We start from the raw sequence: 13,563 nt of genomic DNA on the forward strand, positions 1-13,563 counted from the left end.
AGTGCCCTCAGTGTACAGTAAGAATCATTTGATGCTGGGATATACAGAACAGACAATAGAGGGGTGGTGCATCTCACGACAGGCTTGATGCACCCCCTGCTAACCCTGACTAGGAAAGTGTTACATGCCTGAAACTTACTGTGCTTACTCATACTAGTGCCCTCAGTGTACATTAAGAATCATTGGATGCTGGGATATACAGAACAGACAATAGAGGGAGGCTCCACAGATTTAGTTGCAGTACTGTCAGTAAAGGTGGGATGCAAATGTTCATATAGGAATTTTTGTGGGTTAGTAGTGTGCTGGTCCAGCTACACATGAGCACCCAGCCGTTTCTATTTCACCTGACGATAAAACTAAAACCCAGGACCGGTGATCTTTGAGGCTCTGACTAGGCTCTATGTCTGCTTTAAGGTAAATAAGGTTGTGTCCCACCTCCTTTATTAAAACGCGACCAACTTTATTGCTGTGGAGGTACCTAGCTACTGATGAGACTCAGAGCTTTTCAGGTTATTTATCGCTTCACCGTCCGAAGCAACAGAGTTAATAAAGTAGCTCAATTATATGCTATTGTACATTATTTGAGGCCAGGCCTTTTTCAGGCCTCCCATCCCTCGATAGTAGAAGGCAGAGGTATGATCAAACTGTCCAGATTCTGGTGTAACAGGCTGTGTTCCCACATGTTTAATTTCGCATCAGAATTAGCTTACCGCAATGACTGTTTATGAGCGTTACCATGACAATCGCCGGCTGCGGAAGTCGCGCCCATAATTCAGGAAATGGATCATGGGAGCTAGGAATAAGGTGGATAAGGCAAGCGAATTATAAGGCAACCAGAAGTGAATTCTCCAGGTGCTCCCAATGGCCAGTCCGCTACTGTGTAGCCTACTGTTAATTTGCAGTTATATATTTTTTTTGCCGCAACACCACCTGAGACTTTTGCCTTTCTACAAGTGATTCTGTATCAAAAATCAACCATGTCTTTTTCAAATTCTCCCGCCTACCTCCGGAGATATCAACAGCACAACTGGGTTGTAGGTTGCGGCAGAGAATGTAGTTAATATAGACGGACTCTGGTTGCGGTTACAAATGGGTTGAAAATTGTATGATAGCCTATGTAGTATGTGAGTAGGATGCGTTTCATACAAGATCTAGCAACTGGACAACATGGAAATAATATATTGATGTGAAAATTTATAAAATGAGGTTTGGCCATACAAATTACGGGAGTTTCACGGGAGAAATGACAAAACGGGAGGGGGGCGGGAGATGGGTGTGAAATACGGGAGACTCTCGGGGAAAACTGGAGTGTTGACAGGTATGGGGGGCGTCTCTCCGATTTCCGTTCCTGGGGGGAGGGGGGGGGGGTGCTGTTGAAACATCTTGCCTAGGGCGGCGAAGGTACTCTCGCCGGCCCTGTCTGTGTGTGTCACCGATATCATCACGGGCACTGTGCCCTGGAATTGCCTGTAGGGAACCTGTGTGTGCCACCAATTGTATCACAGGCACTATGCACTATCTATAGTTTCACTGACATCTAAATCACTGACTGCATCACAGGCACTGTACACTAGTTTGATTTGAGAGCCATGCTACCCACTATCTTTGCAACTATGCTAATATCAATACCACTTTAGGTACAGTAAGTTGCCTAAATTAATGCAAAATAAGACGAAATGTTGCAAAGCAAGCTTTGTTTACGCAAAGCATCTATTTATGCAACTATTTCACTGCAGGAGAACAAATATTCAACAAAATCTAAGTATTTTCTTTTATTATTAGTGTGTAAGAAACTATTATGACACTAACTGAATAATCTTCACTCATAAGTTAGTACATAATCGTGTTAATTAGAACCACCAACAAGTTTGATAAATAATTTCAGTTCCATCTCATAGACACACATCAAATTATTTAATTTAAAAACAAGTGCATTCAAATACATGAGCTGTCAAGGAATGCAAGAGGCTAAGTCCTCACTCCAATTAAAGCCCAGGCTATTAACGTATCCATGTGCTCTCTGTTTCATTATTTTTAACAAAACAAATGTTACCAAATTCACTCAATCCTCTTGACTACAACCTTCCCCCAGTTGTGTTTGTCTATTTAGTTTGTTGTTGAATGTTAATGAAAAATAACTTACAGCATCTACTCCTGGTAGGTGTTCTAGATATTGAGTGAGATCCTACAGATAAGGGTTAAGACTAAGGATTTAATAATTCCTTTGAATTCCAATTCATTGATCGCTGAAATTTGCAGGTTGTAATATTTGTATCCAAAAACAGATCGCTAAACAGCAGTTTCTTTTGAAATATTAAACAAATACATTTTCTTCACAATCACAGTTTATATTATTTTGACAATGTCCTGTAAAATGTAAGGCTTTGTGTCTCTGAAACACAAAGGTAAGCCTAACATTTCAACATTTGCATAATTAACTGAATCAGTGTAAAATAACATATTTTTACTGGCTATGGAGAGTAGGGCTGAAGAAAACTATTATGACAGAATTGGCCCCAAAAGTAAATGAATCAAGGCTAAATGTCCGTGTTTATTAAACATCTGGAGATTATTCACATTCATAAAAATGCCTAGAACCATTCTCTGTCAAATCCTAATCAAACACAACAAAGTCAGTTCTGAGCAAGTGCTCTTGACTATCAATGTTCTCTTTGTCAACTAAACTTGAATTTGTCTCTCTAACTTCCATAATGTATCTCTTTCTTATCCACTGAAATGTATTTTTCAAAATGGCAATAAATGAAATTATTAAATCAAATCTGTCCAGATTATGCATACCCTTTTATATGTCATCAGTTTTTCTATTTAATTGACAATGGATTTGGTCAATACAAGCACAGATTTGACTTTCAAAGATGGGATGACATTAAAGTCTTTGGGGGTTCTTTGGTATACCAACTGGCTTGAGGAACAACAACTTAAACTTCTATATGCTGACAGGTGCCGATGAGACTGAGCTTGCCCTAGACTCTCGCGTTTTGCGTGTAGGTATAGTAATAGCACAGCATGAGATGCCAACTGTAGCCTCTGGCAACTCGTCATCCTCAGTCCATTCATTGAGATCTGGGTTGTACACCTGGATGCACTTCTTGTACTTCTTCTCAATTTCGTTCCATCCTCCCATGAGGTAGATCTTGTTCTCCAGGATGATGGCACCAGCTGTGCTAACCCCCGTATGCAGGGGGGCAGAGTAGCTCCACTGCCCGCTCTGAGGGTTGTAACATTCGACTGCTAAGACATCCACCCTCTCACCACGCCCACCCAGCTGGCTGCCACCAATGACATAGGCTCTGTCTCCTATTGTAACTGAAGAGTGCCAGCCTCTCGGGGTGCTCAAGCTGTTCTTATCCTGCCAGCTGTCAGTGGAAGGGTCATAACAACACACAGCCCTTGAATAGGCATTGTTGATGTAACCACCAGTTACCAAGATTTTGCCATCGACGACAGAGCTGGCATGACAGCACCTAGGGATCTCCATGGGTGCTTTCATCTGCCATTGGTTGGATGATGGCACATAGCATTCCACAGAGGCCTGGCAGCCGTCGGAGTTGCGGCCTCCAACAGCAAACAGGAGGCCATTGAAAGTGTTGAGACTGAAGTGGGTGCGCTTTTGGATCATGTTGTTCAAATGGATCCAAGTGTTGAATCGTGGATCATACCTTTATGAGACAAGGATATGTTTCAAAGATCTATATTGCATTGCATGTATTTCAAAACATAATAATGGCTGTTGAGTTTTATGTTGTGTAAAGATGTAATGAGTGTGCATTTGTGTCCGTGTAAGAGGGAGTGAATGAAAGAGAGAACATCAAGTTAATTTGGTAGAGAAGGAGTGGGAGTGAATGGATGAGTGCAAACCCTCACCTGCAGAAGTTGCTGACAGCATGTTTAGCCTGGTTCCTTGCATCATTCTGGTCTTCTCCTCCAGCCACATAGAGGAAGCCATCCAAGACTGCCACACACTGATTAAAGCTCTTAGCTGGCATGTCTGTCAATTTATTCCACACATTGTCTTCATCTCTGTAGAGCACCTCTTTGCTAAGAGACTTCTCTGTCAAGGCAGGCCGTCCACCTACTGTCACCAGCACCCGGAGACCTCCACGCACCTTTGTCCTGCGAGACTGGAGGATATTCTGCTGGAATGGCAACAGGTGGTAATTCATGGCATCAACCAGCAGACGATGGCATTCAGGGTCTTGCATCATCCTGGGAACACTCTGGACGTGGTTAACCAGGTCCTGGGCCGAGATGGTACCAAAGCGGATGTGAGTCAAGAGATCTGCAGCATACTTCAGCCTCTTCTCATCAAAGTCTAGCCACTTCATGGCAATCTGGAAGGCAGTGATCTCAGAGGGCAGCTGCAAGGAGTCGTCTGTGAGGAAGTCACTAATCTGATCGTAGGTCAGCTTCAGGAACTGCTCCATCTCTGAAAACTCGATGAAGTTCTCGCGCATGTACTTCTGAGCGGCAATCTTAGTTTCTTTGAGGTTGTAGGTGTCAGCAATGTTGGCCACATACATGCAGTTCTCCACGCTCAGCTCCTGCATGAGGAAGTCGCTGCACATCTTCACCAGGGTGTTGATCTGTAACAACAGAGCTGCCGCAATTGTGCTGCCAATACCATACAAAGACAGGGTCATCTGACCCGAGTAGGCATATGTGATGACTGTGGCAAGGCCTACAGGTGAAAGATCGTTGAGATCTATCGTTGTGAGGGATGAATCCTTCTTCAACATGTTGTGAATGTACTCGCTGCAAGAGGCCATGACCACCTTGTGGACATCGAAGGACTTTGACTTAGTAGCTACGGTAAGATCACAAAGGAAGCTGTCCTGTCGCATATTGCTCAAACCCTGTAAGAGGTTAGGAGCATACACAGGATCGGTAACTTCCGTAGAGATGCAGCTGAAGCCATTTCCTCCCTCCAGAAGGGCATTCAGTCCATTCATCTTGTTGATCGGGCTGTCCTCCACCATAATTGTCATTTCAGTTAAATCTCCTTTATTTTTTTTTGTGGACTTGTTCTTTTTGGGTGCCATGGCTGCAGCAATGGGACACAGCCCAGACCTACTGAACATACAAATAAAAACAGGTCAGAGAGAAAGAGAGCACAATATAATACAATTATGCTACAGTATATTATGCCCAAACCTAACGTAACAAAAAGGTTATAGAATCTTACATGTATCTTACATTTAAATGTAATATTTAATCAAAAAAGTGTGGTTAAATTAGTTATAGGTATATTCTTGCTGAACCTATGTATTTTTTCTGTCCTAACCTTCCATGGAATAATTAAGTTAATTGTTATTTATTAATCATAATAATTAACACTATCAGAAAAGACGAACACAAAGGCAAGACCAAAGTAACAGTGAATTTCAGAATACATATATTGAGAGACAATCTTAAACTGAGTTCAACAAGCTGCAGCTTTAATGCCTTACACTTATAAACCGTATGCTCCATATTTTAATGGCACGTTAAAACATTGTATCACGACAATGTATCACGCCTTATTGTGAACGTTTACAGAGTAGATCCACACAGTTTATTCATAACAGGTTAATTCGATATGGAAATAGCGTTGCTGGGACCCATAAATGTGGTGATGCTGGAGCAAGTCAGCGCGTCAACATTCCTTTCTCTGCATCTGTCACAATTTATCAGTAGCAGGTCCAGGAATAGCAGCTCAGGATAGCTCACCAATTGCGTTCCTTTTATAGACGTTTGACAGCAGGACTCGGCCTTGTGTCCTCTGGCTAATATCGTTGAATGTGAATACTATTTTAATAAAGTATTCGCCTCAGAAAAATAATTGCAAAATTCACATTCTCACAGAAAATATTTTTGAATAGGTACAATAACGTTTTACAATCAACATTTAAGGATCGGAGGCCTCACGGAGACCTTCTACACCATTTGGCTGAAAATGCAAATAGAATGAATGACTATTTTGAAAAGCCGATGGTACTCCTTCTTCTGTACACCAATAAAGTAAAGCCCTTTTACACAGTATAGGCTTATTTGGCTCGAGGAACACGATTCGCCTTATTGATATTAGGTTTCTGAACGTACACATAAATTGTTGCATATGTAAACACATAAACATACACATTGAGTAAGTTTACTCACCAGACAGATGATGAAGTTGGGGAGTAAATGACGTGCACCTCAAGACAGTGTGCGGGGGAGAGAGAGCGATAGTAGTCAACAGTACCAAAAGGCAGAGCAATTAACTCCTCCTCTGGGGTGCGCAAGGGATCCTATTGCGCAACACAACACAACTTTCCGGGGTGTGAGTGAGTCTATGCATGTAACAATGGCCCATTTAACATGAGAGCATGTGGATTTGTAGCAGCTATATCGTCTAATACCGTTTCCAATCATCTGGGGCGATGGCCCTTTAAACAACTAATAGACACGCCCATTATAAATTGACCCATTGTTGTTAACTTGCGCGTTTGGATATGCCAGGTGGCTAGATACACGTGAACAGCTGTAATGGCCACCTCTGATGTGTCGAAGAAAGTGTTGCGGTTGAAACTTAAGCTCACAGAATCGAAAGAATCGAAGACGGTATTTTCATGCAGATACTTAAGTTGTTCCCACAGTAATTAGGCAATTGTACAAGTACAAGGCTTAGTTAATTGGTTAATAAGTGACAGTAGCTTGTAACGATCATAAAAGCAGAAATAGGAATAGGTGTCAGTGAATGATGGAACAAACTTGTTTTTTTGCAATTGCTAAAGTTAGCAGCTGCTAGTGCATTTACCCAACAGCTATCTCTTTGAGAGTTAGAGTAAGCTAAATGCTACTCTACAGTGGTGTTTATTCCTGTTGGGTGCTAAGTGTCCACCATACTGTTTCCTATACCTGTTTTGGTACATCTGTTCAGTCAAATTTGGTCGAAGATAATGTAGAAAGAAGCCAATAGATTGCCAGTACTAATTGTATTTGTCTACAGGACCGACACTTAACATTACTCATTTTAAAGTAGAATTGTGACCATATATACTCCCACTCCAGAGTTGCATTGCATGGCTGTAGTGCATGCAAAATGGCAGCATGAAAGGTGTCAGAATGAATACTTGCATCTAGAAATGTGCTCTGCTACTGCCTAGCTCCAGTCTAGAGGGGGGCAGAGTTAAGAGGTGGGTGCTTGTGCTAAAATTAAACACTCAGTTGTTAAACTTCTGGCTGCTGTCCATCAAGGCAACCATGAGAATTGTTGAGTTTTGACATGTAAAGGTTTCTGGTCAGGGTAAGTTTGTGTAGAGATTATTAGGCATTATTGCAAAATGGTTAAAGCTCTGTTGAGCTGTTTTCTGTTTTCATGGCAAGCATAGGAAAAACCTGCTTCACACTGACTTCTCTTCCATCTTCTGAGAGCAGCTTGTACCACTGTGAAACCAGAATTGGCGCTGCCCATTTATAGTTCATAGTAAATGGAGCTGTCTCGATGGGTGGGGGTACTCATATACATAGCTTCTACTCTGTGCACAATCAGCAATTCTGGCTTTCTAGTCACATAAGCATTGCCATATTTGGCATGTCAATTCATATGACCACAGGCCATTTTACATTCAATGTTATTTAAATGTAATGTGAATTCATCAATGTTTATGTCAAAATTTGAGAAAAAACCCAAGCTATGTAGATTTACAAATATATCGCCAATGGTCCTAATTCACTGTACCCTTGTTAACAGGTCCTGGAAACTTTAAACAAACTACAGGAACTAGATATCACCATAGATGTTCTTGCAGTAAGTTTACCCATGTGTTTTTGTTTTGTTTTTGATTTTTGTTAATAAGTTGTATCAGTGAGTTATCTGCAAGTTGTCAACTGATTTGTACGTGTTCATCTTCTTCCTGGTTAGGAAACTGGCATTGGCAAAGCTGTGAACTCTTTTCGTAAGCATGGAGATGCTGGCGAGGTTGCCAAGTCACTCGTTAGGCACTGGAAGAAACTAGTCCCCAAAGAATCCCAGAGGTATGTCTGACTAGATACTCCCTTTGAATTATTTTGATCTATTCATTTTGTGATTGAGTGGGTTGTTCTGGGGTTTTTTAGGGTTCCTCCGGTAGGAAACAATAGGTGGCGCTACAGGCCACGGCCCAATATGTCAATTTTCAAAGTGATGCCATTTTCAGGCCATAAATCCCCAAATTTGATACTCTGATTAACTACCAAGTTTATATGAGGACTCTTGACAATGTTTAGTACACAAATTTGAGAAATTGTTGAATGTAATAATGAAAAGTAGATTCATTGTGAATATTTGAAATATGTATTCTTGGCTAATTGCCAGGGTTCCTTCATATGACTGCCAAATTCTCACTGATACATGCATGCCCCTGTCACACACCCAAGCTTGGTGCGACATACACACATCCCAAGCCTTCTTGCTGCCCTGACCAAGCCCCACCCCCCACTCCAGAGACAGTTGGTGACAGAGAGGTGCAGACCATAAGTTAAACATAGTCATGCTTTAAGAGTAGAGTAAAAAATAGACTAAATGTGTAAATGGATGTTGAAACTCAGTGCTCTGAGTTGTTGCATGTAAGTTTAGGCCTTTTAAACCTTGAGATAAAAATAAAATAAAAAACCTGATTTGATTGGAACTCTCTCTTTTATACATTTATAGTTAGATTTGACATTTAACAGACATTTAAATCTTTTAGCAAGTTCTTAACTCAAACAACCATAACACAGTACATATGGTGTACAAAACTGCAGTCAGATTAGGCGAGATTGCTAGCTTGGATGTTATCTTACATTGTCAGCTAGATAATCATATTGTAGCGTCAGTGCCCTTGGGTACCCAGCATGCAGTGCGGCATGCCAAAAAAGGGAAAGTTCTGGAAAATGGTTCGGTTGGAAAAGCGGTGCAGGGAATTTTAGTTGTTATCTTCGTTCAAATGTGTTTAATGCTATTGTTTGATAGTTAAGTTAATCCTGTTGGTCACCCTGATTGTGCATGTTGCGTAGTTTACAGTTTTTCTCCATTGCTTTGGCTCAATTCTTGAAACAGAAATTAAATTTTCAATGCAACATGTGCATTTAGCAAAATGGCCTATATGGTTCAGCAAAACTACATAGGTCACCTTCAAAAGGTCATATCTCACCCAAAAAAGTTAACTCATGCTTCAAAACCAAATCATTTTCTAAATAAAGTCAGTGCCCCCAAAATGAAAAGTTCCTTCTCGATTGCTTTGGCTCATCTCTCGAGAAAAAGAGGACATTCTCAAACCTTTAAATACATTTGCCAAAATAACCTAGATGGTTCAGCAAAACACCATGGCACACCTGCAAAGGGTAATCTCTCTCCAAAAAAAGACAACTCATAAGTCAAAACTAAATCCTTTTCGCATACAAATAATCAGTGCCCCCAAAGTGAAAAGTCCCTTTGGCATTGTGTAAACACTGCAGGTCAAAATGTTTAGATGTTTTGTCAGTATGGCAGTGGACCTTAGAAATATCCCTCATGTGCACTGTGCTACAGGTACTGTAGTAGATGTTTACTTTCCAGAATACAATGTGTCTCAATCTACATTTACATGTATTCATTAAGCAGATGCTTTTATCCAAAGCAACTTCCAAAAGAGCTTTACAAGAGTGCATAGGTCACTGATCATAACAACGCAATAGCCATAAACATTGCGGGTAGCCAAAACATGAAGCATACATTGTGAAAAATCCAAATGAGTGCCAAAGGGAAGAACCATAAGAGCATGTAGCTAAACAAGTTACAACTAAACAACATGAACCTCAAAAGTGCAAGAGTGTACCTGTAGAAAAGCAAGCAACAATACTGTGATGTATGCTTCATGTTTTGGCTAACCACAATGTTTTTTGGGCTATCTCGTTGTTTAGGATCATTGACCTATGCACTTTTGTAAAGCTCTCTCTTGGAAGTCGCTTTGGATAAAAGCATCTGCTAAATGAATGTGTAAATGTGTATCAAACTGAAAAAAGTAAGTTATTCAAGAGTAGCCTACAAGGTTTCACATCACATATTGCACTTACACTGCCATGTAAATTGTTACTGTAATTGCCATACATCATGGTTACTGTAACAAGAAATGTGTACAGCACAATATACTGTCATACAATAAGCACATCAAAACTAACATTATGAAAAACCTACACTAGTTGTATGAGTAACCACATTAAGTTTCAGGCAAGTGACACTTTCCTAGTCAGAGTTAGCAGGGGGTGCATTACAGTAAGCCTGGCATGAAATGCACCCCCTCTTGTCTGTTCTATATATCCCAGCATTAAATGACTCTTACTGTATTGTACACTGAGGGGACTAGTATATGTGACCATGGTAATTATCAGGCATGTGACCCTTTCCTAGTCAAGAGTTGCAGAGGGTGCATTTCATGGCAAGAAGGAAACACTAATTGTCGTCCTCACTCTCCTGTTCATCCTCGCGCTCCTGTCTGTCCGGCCACAGATTTAATCAACATCATATCTGACGTTCTCCCTTGCGATTCGACAGGGAAATAATTGATGTGCATGCCGCAACCATCCCCTACACTGATCTGCTGTGACATCATCACAAGCAGCATCGATTGTCTGGAGCAGGGAGCTCTGGTTTTGAGCCCAATACTCATAAACCCTCCACCTCCATGCAGAAAAAGACTCTGTGATACGATTGAGGAATGGGGAGTCAGGTGATAAGAGTACCATCAGCTTTCTTGGATGGGCAGTGAACCCTGATGAGTGGGCCACAATGGAAGCTTACATTGTCCCACACAATGACAAATGTAGGAAAGTGAGGCCTTACCAAACCCTTCTCATGTAGAGGGATAAGATCGGAGTGCAGGCAGTCCAAGAACACCAGGAGCTTCTGGGTATTGTATGGGCCAAGACTGGAAACGTGGGTGACAAGCCTACACCATTCTCTGAAATGGCAGCACATATAGTGATGTTGCCCTCGAGCTGGCCTGGAACAAGCTCTATATATTTGATGTAAGCATTTATACTCCCGGATAGCTCCTGTCAGCAAACTAAACTTACTGTGTGATTGGTGATGGGAAGTGTCCCCTTGTTTAGTAAAGTTCTAGTTGCACCTGACAATGACTGTAAGCAGATGATCCAAGAGATCCATATTACAGTATATACCGTAATGTTTTTCATGGTATTATGTGCCTGAAAGATTTTGACAGTGAAGTGAACTATTGTGCAGGTGATGATGTACACAAGGAAATTATGCCAATATGTTTCGCAGAGAACAACCACTTGACTGAGAAGCAACAGTCAGTTTAGACCAGCAAGACATTTTCAATTGGTAATTGGCCTAATTGAAGGCAATTATACCTAACCATTTCAAAGATGTGCTAAATCATTTGAAATGTGTGCAAACTGTAGGCAATTGCTAGCCTGACGTTGTCATACTCATAATTCTAGTCAGAATATGAGTCTGAAAACTCTCCGTTGGGCTGTGACTATGGGGCGTGTTTCAACTGAACTTGTAAAACAAATGCCTCTATGCTCAATTGGATAGACCTACAACCAATCAGAGCAACGTAGTATGTTGTTTGTTGAAAACAAATTCAACCCAAGGGCTCTTGTGACGTTGTTGATTACGTTACTGTTGATCATCTGTCCGTCATTGTATAAAGCCCGCCCTGGCAATTTCATTGGTCCGCCCAGATCCTGGTTTTATGTAGTTGTTCCCAATACGAGACCCTCTAGACCCAACTTCCCGACCCAATTTTTTTTGTGGGCGGGGAGAAGTTGGGCTGGCAGCCAGGCTAGGCAATTGCACTTGTCATTTATAATACAATTGCAATTTGATTAAAGGAATGAAAAATTCCAGTCTGTTGTGAACAACTGCCCAGCGGTATGGAGGTTTGCACGTGTTGTTTTGAGAATGTAATTTCTGTTACGTGAAATGAGCCAAAGCAATGGAGAAAAACTGTAATCGGACCAGAGAGTCTAATGATAATTTCCTTTTTTTTTTTTTTGTCTGCTGTACTCTCACCAGTTACACTCGCAAACAGCTGAACATGCACTCTGTCCTAGCCCAGTTGATAACATGACTCTTGTCACTTGTGTATTGCCCGAGTTTCTGCAATGTGATCATCTCAGGCGGGGTTTTTGTGTCCGCCGTTTTCTAGCCAAATAGAGCTACTTTAGTCTTTCTAAAGTGTCGAGGGTGGCAGGTTTGGGCTACTTCTAAACCTCATGCACCCATAATGTCGGCAGCAAGGATTTTTCTCTACACTGACAATTTGTGAAGAATTTCAAAAAATAACTCAAAAAAATAACTGCTCCAATTGTCATGAAATGTTGTGTACATGACACTTGTCTGTATCATGTCAATTTTGAAATAGTTTACAATGTTGAGGAGGAACCCACCATTGCTGCCTGCAATTATATTTCATATTGTTTCTGTGTTTCTCCAGCCACACAGAGGATGGTGCAACTTCACAGACCAAACATTTCAAAACTGCAAAGAGCCAAAGCAATTCAGCGGAGGGATGTGTAAAAACTGAGGACCACAATGAACTAGATTTAAAGCAGAAATGTTCAGAAATGGATGACAAAGATTACGCAACTTCTACAGAGGACCAGTTAAAACCAGAGGAGAAAAAGAAAGACCTTTTGGCGAGAGATGAACCACAACAAATAGACAGAAAGGTAGAGGCAGACGAAGAATCAGAGGCAGAGAAAAATGGTAAAGAGATAGAGAGAAATAAGAAAAAGGAAGAGAGGGAAAAGGGGGAAGAGAGAAAGAGGGAGAGAGAGGAAATGAAGGCAGAGGTAGAGAAAATGGATGTTAGTCAAGAAAATGAAAGAAAGTCACCTGAATTAAAGAAGCATTTTAAATTTGAACGTGAAAGAAGGGAGAATCTGAATAAAAAAGTAGAGAGACGAGAGAAAAAGGGATACGTCCCTTTGAAGATGCATCATAACCATGGTATGGATTCTGAGAATGATGAAGACTTTCTACAATCTAAGTATAACCACAAGAAAAGCAGGGCTGTGTCCAATGAAGGTCCTAAAACAAATTCAGATATATGCAAAGGGAATGGGACAAAGAGAGTCTCTGGTAAGAAACTTCAGTCATGTCCAACATCCTCTTCTAGAGAAACTAAATCAGAATGTGATAGCAGCCGAACACTGTTCAATATTGATAGTCTCCAAGTTAACAAAAAAGCTGAGAATGAAACAGATTTGTTTGCAAGCGTTCATAAGAGGGGGCCATGTGAAGGGAAGCAAAAATGCATTAAAACCAAAGATCAGGCAGCACACAAGAAAAACTCTAAGAATCTAAAAAGTACGAAAGTGACCAATGAGGACCTTGAACTGCCATCTATGTCTTTCGAGTCCTGTCTGAGTTATGACTTCAGAGCACCCAAGAGGAAAAAAAGATCTGGGCACAGTGAGAAGCCAGCAAAAAAACTTAATACCTGTGAGAAAGAAGAGGGACCTGTTAAGGTACCGATCACTAAGTTATGTAATGTGTTTGAGTGAAAAAACTGTACACGTACTTAAAAAACACTAACAGATGTTCTGTTTCTG

At 40.9% G+C, this 13,563-nt stretch overlaps 2 protein-coding genes across 3 annotated transcripts in view; one reads left to right on the plus strand and one right to left on the minus strand.

The window, feature by feature from the left end:
* Window positions 1–1,899: 1,899 nt before the first annotated feature.
* klhl31 (kelch-like family member 31) lies at window positions 1,900–6,309 on the minus strand. 2 transcript variants are annotated; one of them, XM_084709782.1, is made up of 3 exons: window positions 6,157–6,309; window positions 3,886–5,088; window positions 1,900–3,680 (listed from the first exon to the last, which is right to left on the minus strand). In XM_084709782.1, exons 2-3 carry the CDS (start codon window positions 5,058–5,060, stop codon window positions 2,948–2,950), a joined length of 1,908 nt encoding a protein of 635 aa, XP_084565908.1. In that variant the 5' UTR covers window positions 5,061–5,088; window positions 6,157–6,309; the 3' UTR covers window positions 1,900–2,947. The 2 variants fall into 2 exon arrangements, with proteins under 2 accessions (XP_084565908.1, XP_084565907.1); XM_084709781.1 differs by having other exon boundaries at window positions 3,886–5,091; window positions 6,157–6,306.
* A 170-nt stretch (window positions 6,310–6,479) lies between these two features.
* eloal (elongin A, like) overlaps window positions 6,480–13,563 on the plus strand; it is a 39,749-nt gene continuing 32,665 nt past the window's right edge. The window contains exons 1-4 of the mRNA XM_084709780.1: window positions 6,480–6,600; window positions 7,733–7,789; window positions 7,904–8,016; window positions 12,444–13,479. Of these exons, the coding sequence (XP_084565906.1) occupies window positions 6,526–6,600; window positions 7,733–7,789; window positions 7,904–8,016; window positions 12,444–13,479 (1,281 nt within the window). The 5' untranslated portion in view covers window positions 6,480–6,525. The remainder of the gene's footprint in view (window positions 6,601–7,732; window positions 7,790–7,903; window positions 8,017–12,443; window positions 13,480–13,563) is intronic.

This window comes from Hypomesus nipponensis, chromosome 11 (assembly GCF_054491055.1).
Source record: "Hypomesus nipponensis isolate SF chromosome 11, ASM5449105v1, whole genome shotgun sequence".
NCBI classification, from domain to species: domain Eukaryota; kingdom Metazoa; phylum Chordata; class Actinopteri; order Osmeriformes; family Osmeridae; genus Hypomesus; species Hypomesus nipponensis.